We start from the raw sequence: 9,324 nt of genomic DNA on the forward strand, positions 1-9,324 counted from the left end.
AAAAAAAAAAACAAATTTTAAAACTTACTGGAAATTTACAAGCCTTTGTTGTGTGGTTCTGATATACGGATAGAGATGGAAACCAATGGGGTATAAGTGAGAGTCCCAAAATATGACCCTCCATTTATGTTTAACTGATTTTCAACAGAAATACTTAGTTCCAACAAATGGTGCTAAGACAACAGTCTATACATATACAAAAAATAAATTTAGCCCCCCGTATAGTACATGAAAATGAAGTCATAATGCCTACAATATCTAAATATAACAGAAAAATAGGTAAAACTCTGAAAAAGAAACATAAATATACATGCTCATGATCTTGCTCCAGGAAATGGTTTTTTGGATATTACAAGTAACTAGTGAAATAATAGGTAACTGGACTTAATACAAATTTAAGGGTCTGGGGATTTAGCTCAGCAGCACAGCACACGCCTGGCAAGTGCAAGGTCGTGAATTTGATTCCCAGTACCAGAAAAAAAACGAAAAAAAAATTAAAATTTTTATGTTTCAAAGTACACTGTTAAGAAAGTGAAAGGACCATTTATAAAATAGGAGAAAATAACCATAAATCATATATCTGATTTGGTGCTAATATTCATAATATATGTAGATATATTCCAAGTCAACATCAAGACCCAAACTAACCCAATTAAAAAATAGACAACTGATTTGAGCATTTTTCTTCAAATTAGAGGAAATGGAAATCAGAACACTAGTGTAAGGTCTTCATGCCTACTAGAATGATAAAATAAAAAATATAGACAGTGAGTGTTAGTGAGAATGTAGAAATTAGAACATTTAGATATAGGTAATGAGAGTATGAGATGGTGTGATTGCTCTGGAAAACAGGGTGGTAGTCCTCAAAAGCAAGCCGTTGAGTTTCCACATCACCTTGCAATTCCATGTGTACATGTACACCCAAGAGAACTGAAAACTTATGTCCACATGAAACACTTTATAGAAATGTTAGCAGTAGGATTATTCATAATATCATCAGAATGGAAATAACCTAAGTGACTATCACCCAGTGAGTGAATACAGAAAATATAGTATACCAATATGATGTCATTTCTGTTGTAAAAGTAATTTATAACTAATTTATGCTACAGGCTACACAAATGAACCTTAAAAATATTAGGTCAAGAAAAGCCAACTGGCAAAAATCCTACATATTATAGAGTTCTAATTATATGAAATGCCTCTAAGAGTTAAATTCACAGAGGCAGAAAAAGGGTTAGTGTTTGCTAATATGGAGGGTAGATGGAAATGGGGAAAGTATTAATAAGTGCAGTATTTATCTTCAGGGATGCTGATGTTCTGGAATTAGTAGTGATGGTTGCACAATTTTCTGCACTACATACTAAAAACCACCACATTACACATGCCAAATGGGTGAATTTTATGGTTTGCAAATTATCTCTCAATAAGCATCCAGTAGAAAATATAAAATTTAGACAAACTGGTGATATGTATTTATAAAAATTGATCCTGTGGTATACCAGAAAACACATTCACTGAATTTTAGAGGTTATAGTATTGAGAATGTGTTCTACAACTAATGCAGAAAGGAAACATAATCAAAAAAGTTTTGTAATTTTAAAAGTTCTTCTAAAAACCCATGAATTATGAATAAATCACAGTGGAAATGGAAAAATCTCTCTAGACTTAATTGAAGTGAAAATACTAATTACATATCAAAACATCTTGAAATGTAATAGAAGTCTTCATGCTTAGAGGAAAATTTACAACTGTTAAAACAGAGGATGGACACAAAAAAGTTCACCTGCTTTAAAATACTTGAACTGGGTAACCATGTATTGTAAATGACAAGAGACAAAAGAAAAATTTTATATATAAAAACAATCTAACATTGTTTTGATAATCAGCAAAATCACAACAGTACTGTGAAAAAAGAAATAGAATTGATTCAGCTTTGTAAAAATTTATAGAGAGGGCCAAGTGTTAGAGTGTATTGTTGAATCTAATATGAAAAAGGTGAGCAGATATTGACATCTAAAAATGAAAAAGGCTATTATCAACAACCTTGCCAACAAATTTGAACATTTAAATTCACAAGTTTCTCAAAAAGTGAAACTGTAGACAATTTTCACAAAAAGAATTAGGAACATGATCAATTTGTGTTTATGAAATGCAGTAAATACTAATTTAAATTTTTCCTATAATAATTCATTTGTTTTAATTTCTAATTTTACAGACATTTAAGGAAGACCAATATCAGTCTTACTCAAAAGCTTCTAGAAAAGAAGCATAAAAAGTTTCTCATGTTTTAATTAGCCCACCACAATTTTTGTACTCAAAACTAATGAGGATGTTACAAGAGAAATTATTAGCCAGTCTCATAAATAAACATACAAGCAGAGTAGTACAAATATATTAGTGTACTGGATTGGGAATACTGAGTGTACATGCCATTCTTAATATACATCAAGTTCATTTCAGAAAAATAAGATTAACTTAAAAATGAAAAACCTTTATATTCAATTCCACTTACAGAATTACTAAGAAACATCACATAATCATTTTCCAGAAACCTTTAGTTTACATTGTTTTTGTTCCCTGAATGCATATGTAGCACCTGTCACTAGCACTGAGATTTCAGAGTTTTGCATAAGCACTCTAGAAAATAAGTTGCCTCTCTGGTTATTTTCTAGGAAAACCTGGAAACAGCAGGACCCTTTGAATCACACCCTGCAGATCATTCTGACATTACTTTTTCAGCTGTTCCTCCTGAGGTCTTTCTGAAACTACAAAGAAAAGGAAACAATAATTCTTCTATGCCTATCATAATTTCTGAAATGGAATAACATGATATTTTTGCGCCCATATCTGCTTGTTCAAATACTATTAGGAAAGGAGTGAAAAGGTTTTGTGTATCAGACTTGACTATAATTCAGAAATAGATCTTCCCACTTTGAATTCTTGTGTGTTGCAGCAACTTGAGGTAGATGAGACAATACCATCTCATATACAATATGTTTATTGAATAAACACTATTTTCTGAGAAGTTTTTTCAAATTTATGATGTTTGAACATTATATAAATTCCATGATAATAATTTAGTTGCATCACAGATGGACTCCTTTATTTGATTTATCTGCATATTCTTTTCTATTATATAACTTGTTAGGCTTTCTGAGTTACTAAATGTAACATCATGATGTAGATAATGCTGCTAGTATGAAAAACGTAATAATAATGTTAACATTTATCATGACAAGTTTATATTCCTACCCTTTATGACTATGGTTGTAGTCAGGGTCTGCAGGGGAAACACTACAGGACACGTAATTTATAGGGTTATTTTACAGTAGTCACCCAAAGAGTTGTATACAAAAGAGTGCAAGAAATCTGTCCAGAATGGTTGTTGTATTGTATATTGTTGTCTTCAAATTAGTTGTTCAGATTAGCAAATATAAGCATGCAAGATTGGTCAAAAAAATAAAGCATCAATAAATCATTAGATAACAATATGTAATATAACAACCACTGTTAATTCCTATCATTTTGTTCTGAAATCCTGTATCATTCTTACTGTTTTTGCTTTGTTTTGTTTTATCTATGTTGTTGGTATTTTGCTATTGTTCTTTTTTTATTATTCTCTTTAAAATAAAAAAAAAAGAAGTAATCTATCTACAAAATAAAGATCCAAAGATTCAGGTGAGGGCCTGGATACCACTGCAATGTCCTGCATTAGTACAACCTATGACCTAGAGCCCATGACAATGACTCATGCAAACCATTTCAAGGATCTGCACCTGGAAGGCCCAAAGGTCTGTGGTGGAAGCTAAAGATTCTGTACCAACACGATGAAGAACCTGTGACAGTAGGCTGAGGTATTTGCATTGGAGCCAGGAAGTGACATTCAAGGTAAGGACTAGAGCTCCCCTGAAATGTACCATGGCCATCCTCAGAGGCAACGATATTCCAAGATCCTCCTACGATGAGAACAACAGAGTCTATATCAGGAAAGCCAATGTGACAAACTTCTCCAGGACACTGAACAGTGCATCATCTTTCCCTCCAGAGCCAGGAAGCAATGACAAGCTCCTCCAGGAGAACCAACAGCCCCATGAAAACCAACGGGTCCCTAACAGCATCCTTTCTTCTCTATTTCTCCTTTTTATTTTGTTGGCAACAATCTTCAGGTGGGCCTTCCATACCAAACACCATGTTGATTCAGTCTAGCTGGGTGTTACAAGTTTACCATCAGTTGTCAATCCACAACAATTATCAAATCAAGCAAAAATTATGCAATTCTCACTATACCTAATTGTTAGCCAAATACAGTGGCATAAACATATTTATAATTTAGAATGAAGTAATTATACATTTTTACCTTTTCAGAAAAACTGCCTGAAACCTTAAGTTTTCTGAGATATCAAAATTGAAGCAAGATTGTCTAACTCAAAAATTTGTGAGGACTGCATGACATAAGTGAACTGTGTCTGAAGTGAGGCTTGACACTTAATACGCATGAAAAAATTTGAAGTGTTTGACTTTTTTCCTTGTACCAGACAATGTCATTTTTGTATTCCACTCACAGACTTTAGAAAAGAGTTTCTTATTTTGATCTGATTGGGTCAGATTTACATCTTTACTCTAATATGATTAATTGTATAGATAATGACAAATCAAGCATCATTTCTTAATAGATACTAGAGTGAAGTGGTATTTCTTAAATTATAACATTGTATAAACTTGAGTCAGGATCCCTTTATTAGGTGATATATTGAAAAGGAGAAGCAAGAGAGAGGAGGGGAGCAGGTAGTGCTACAGGAAAAAAAAAACTATAGCATCACAAGGGACCATAGGGTTCCCAATGTACAGCTATCTCTCTTTGGTCCTCAATACATCTGCTCTCACTCAGTTTTCATCAGACTATCTCCTGAGAGCTTCCTGCATTGTTTTTATATCCTACATACATCCTTTTTATTTAAGACATATTGTATTTTAGACATACATCCTTTTTATTTAACTATCATTAATATACTCTAGTCATTACAATCAAAATAGTATGAACTGTAAAATATTTTTCTTTGCACTGCTTTTAAGTTCTGTTATGTAGAACAGCAAACATTAGTTTTCAAAATGCTAAGTTGCTGGTTTTTTATGAGTATTGATTTTAAGTAGACTGAAGATTGGTTAATAGACTTATTTATGTTATATAGTGTGGTATAAACTGATATTTTTATATTAAAATATTAAAGGGTTCATCACATACTAATATTGAAGAAAAAGAGAGTGTGAAGATAATTTAAACCTAAGAAGGAAAAATAATAATGATGGCTTCACTAATATTTGAATGGTTTTTACCTAAAATAACATAGTCCTAATTTTATGGCATATTATTTAGAATGTTTTTGTGTAAGTTGGAAAAGATCTAATTAAGAAATAAAGATATTTATGATGTTATATAATCACAGAAAACTATTCAGTCATGTCGTGAAGATTCTGCCTTCTTTCTGTGTTTTTAATCAGCTGGCTTCAGTGTGTCAGCTATAATCCTCTGTCTTACTTGTTCATGTGTTCCAGATGCGTTATGTCTAAAACAGACAGAAGTAGCCCCACCTAGGTGGCGAATGTGTCCTAGATTCTATACTTTCCAAAAGACCCTCAGCATATTTCCTTTTAAGTCCCCTTGTTCATATTTGTGTAGGGTAATCTGGCAAACCTCTATTGTCCAGTTGGAATTCTGCATATTTCCATTTTATCCTCAAGGGAGCCCACAGCTGAATGATAATTTGTGTATCTACTTTTGATTTGAGTCATATACTAGGTATTTAGGAGTATAAGATCCTTATAAAAGCAATCAGCTAGTACTGTTAGGCTCTGTCGTACAAAGTAATTCTGTCAAAGAATAAGGACATGGCTATGGGGTCCTATAATGGGGTCCAAGCAATAAGATCTGCCACAGGTTAAGTATTAAATAATTTCCAGTTTCTGATTATGAACCTGGATACTGTGCCAATTAGCCTGAATCAACTATGCTAAAATACTCTGGAATAATCTGGTTGTATGTAAGTGTGAATTTTGGAAGAAGTTCTAATGAATCAATTTTATTATTGGGGGAATCCAATTTGGTCAATATTTTTATATCCTTGTAAAGATAGATTAGCAAATTCTCTAGGTTTTATTTATTTTAAGAATTGTTAATAATATACTAATATTTTTGGTTTTTTTCCTAGAATTAGATGAAGTGACCCAGAAACTAATGGTTCAGACAGCTAAACCAACTTTTGGCCATCTGACAGATGTAAGCAAAGTGTTGAAGATATAATAATTTCACTGATCAAAGTAATTAAATAGAAACACGCATTTATTGTGGTTTAGTGTCTAGTAGCCTTCCTCCTATAGTGACTGTAATATGATATTCTGTAGAGAATGGAAAAGGAGATTTATAAAACATAATCATAAGTCATCCACTTATATGGCTGTTTTAATTTCACTTATGGTAATAGGTATGGTAACATGGATATTAGAGTACATACACTTTCATAGTCTGTCTCAACAAAAGAATAGCTGTAAGAACCTTTCCTTAGAAGCTTTTTACATTTTAAAAGAGGACCATATACATTTCAACAAATATTTTAAAGGCTGTGGGTCATTATTTTTAGTTTTATCATGTCCACTTTATGTAAATAAAATATGTATAGTTGCAAAAATATACCTTGTGTAAATCTCTATGAAATTTCTATGTTTGCTTAATTTGTAAAGAACCATTATGCTTTAATTCATAGTAGATTTTTTAATCATTTCTACTAGGAATGTGATTAAAGCTTTGATCAAGTCCTGATATAATAAGATAATGAGAACATTCTAGTCAGTAGGACTCCAGGAGCCTGGAGCCCAAGTGTCCTGATGACATTGCTCTCAGAAGGTAGAATCCAAATGGCCTAAGCATCAGTCCAGCCACATGTGTGGAGCTGCTGTTGTGAAAGGTGGCACTGTGAAGTGTGAGATGAGGAAATGAAGTCAAAGAAGGAAGTAGATGGGCAGTTTAACCAAGCATAGTCTTTGAGGAACAGCAGGACCTAATGGGAATTTTTTTTTTTAAGTAGCTTGTTCATATGAGGTGTTTAATGTTAGCCTCTCCTCTGTTTCCAAGGAAATCCGTAGTGAAATCCATGACTCTCTCTGATGCTTTCTTTGTTTCCTTATAGTTAAAGTTGAGCACATGTTGAGTCCTTCACCCATCATCCTGGTAACGCGTTGGTTATACTTTGAGAACTCATCTGGGATTTAGGGGTTAATATGCAGTTTTCAGCTGTACTTTGGATTAAGTCAAAATCATGAAAGTGAAATAAAAGGGCTTATTCACCATGGTTGCCAATTGACAGGCCATAATGGTGGTTGAAGTATTACCTTACAGAGGAGACTATTATGAGGTGGTCCTTTGCAAGCTTTAGTGCCACTGGTAGTACGTATAACAATTGCATAGTCCCTGAAATCAAATCCTTTTTACTGACTTCTACTGATACATGTGGAACTTTGCCTTACTGGACAGAGAGGAACAAATCTGGACTTGAGGGAAGTCATCTATTTCAGAGCTCAGTTTTTACACTGGGATAATAAATACTACCTCAAAAGAAGACAAAGCGAAGGACTTCTTCAGTATCATATTGAAGAGAGGTATTTAAACCAAGTGTCAGCAAAGCCCTGGCTATGTCAAGTAAATTTTGGGTGTGGCATTCTCTAATTTCTTTTCTGGTATTTGGAATGAACCCAGAGCCTTCATCCTGAGCTATCCCCAGTACTTTTCTCATTTTTTTTTTTTTATTTTGAGACAGATTCTAGCTAAGTCACTCCATACCCTAGAGGGCTGGGATTACAGGCTTTAGCCACCATGCCTAGCAAAAGAGTTTTGTTTTTAATGGAGAAAGGGACCCATGTTTTCCTGTAGGAAATACGTGAATATGAGAGTGAATGCTGTTAAGTAAGATTGATGGGGGATAGGAAATACTTGAAAGGGCTGGCTGGCTTGCTGAAACGAAGAAGAAATCTGGAATGTACTTCCCAGGGGTCCAGACATTATGGAGCATGTGATTGGTATGTTTTAGGGAAGGGGACATTCAAAAGACAGCAGAAAAAGGAGCAAGACAGCAAACTGCAGCCAGGCTAAAAATCCTAGAATGCACATCTTGCCCAGAAAAGAGAGATTTAGATGAAATTAGTCATTTGTGACTAAACTTTTAAATCGTGTGAAGTGACGGGTTAGAAGTAAGTTCTATTTTCCCTTCAAACTGTCAATTTTCCCTCAATGAGTTTTATGTGAATAGATTTGCTTTTTTATGCTGCACGGCAGAAAGTGCCAGCTCCATCTTCTGATTTAGTGGAGGCAAGAACAGATGCTATAACTAATCCATCCATATCTGTTTTAGGAAAAATAAGATGAAACACACTCTATTCTAGCAATGTGTTAATGATCATGTAAGTGTTCATTTTTAATTCAGTATTTGTCACTATGTTTTTAAAGTCAGTTTTCAAGTTGCTTTGAATTTTTCTCCTTCAGGGACGTCTATTCTGGTACTTCACACAAAGTAGCCTTTTTTTGTTAGCAATATTCTGGAAGTCAAAATCAAATGAGCAGATCACATATATGAATGGTCATATATATGAATAACAAGCACGTGGAACTTGGATGTGCTTTATTGGCTTCTTCCATAGACATGGAATTGTTTTCAGTAGTTTATAAAAATGTTGCATTCTTGACTATTTTTTTTGTTTTGTTTTGTTTTGTTTTTTTTTTGGTTTTTCTCCGGTACCGGAAACCGAACTCACGACCTTGCGCTTGCCAGGCAGGCGCTTTGCCACTGAGCTAAATCCCCAGCCTGCATTCTTGACTATTTTTGCCTATAGAATAAATAGACAGATGTTTAAACAGAGGCAAAATTTAATGTGTGGTGCCTCAGAGCCACTTCTATAAATAGGACCTCACTTCTCCTTACCAGCTTAAACTGGTTACTCCTGAAACAGTTTTCCTTAACAGTAACTCTACAACCACCCTGAAATTGACTATTATGTGTGCTATAGATTTAAAGTCATTTGAAAAAATGAATATCCAGTTTCCTTAGCCCATTGTAAATGAAAAGTCCCTTCTCTGCCCACTGAGTTATGTTATCTCCATTGCTGTAAATCAAGTGACTACATGTCTTAGCCTATGCATTCTCTATTTCCCAGCACTCGGGAGGCTGAGGCAGGAGGATCATTGTGAGTTCAGGACCAGCCTGAGCTACAAAGTGAACTCAAAGCCAGCCTGAACTGCATAGCGAGACTCTGTCTCAGACACACACAAAAAAACCC

At 34.1% G+C, this 9,324-nt stretch overlaps 1 protein-coding gene across 1 annotated transcript in view; it reads left to right on the plus strand.

The window, feature by feature from the left end:
* Positions 1 to 6,314, plus strand: part of Cnbd1 (cyclic nucleotide binding domain containing 1) — a 376,001-nt gene extending 369,687 nt beyond the window's left edge. The window contains exon 11 of the mRNA XM_005381753.1: positions 6,210 to 6,314. Within this exon, the coding sequence (XP_005381810.1) occupies positions 6,210 to 6,301 (92 nt within the window). The 3' untranslated portion in view covers positions 6,302 to 6,314. The remainder of the gene's footprint in view (positions 1 to 6,209) is intronic.
* Positions 6,315 to 9,324: the final 3,010 nt, after the last annotated feature.

The sequence above is a fragment of the Chinchilla lanigera genome, unplaced genomic scaffold (genome assembly GCF_000276665.1).
Source record: "Chinchilla lanigera isolate Chin_1 unplaced genomic scaffold, ChiLan1.0 scaffold00016, whole genome shotgun sequence".
NCBI lineage: Eukaryota > Metazoa > Chordata > Mammalia > Rodentia > Chinchillidae > Chinchilla > Chinchilla lanigera.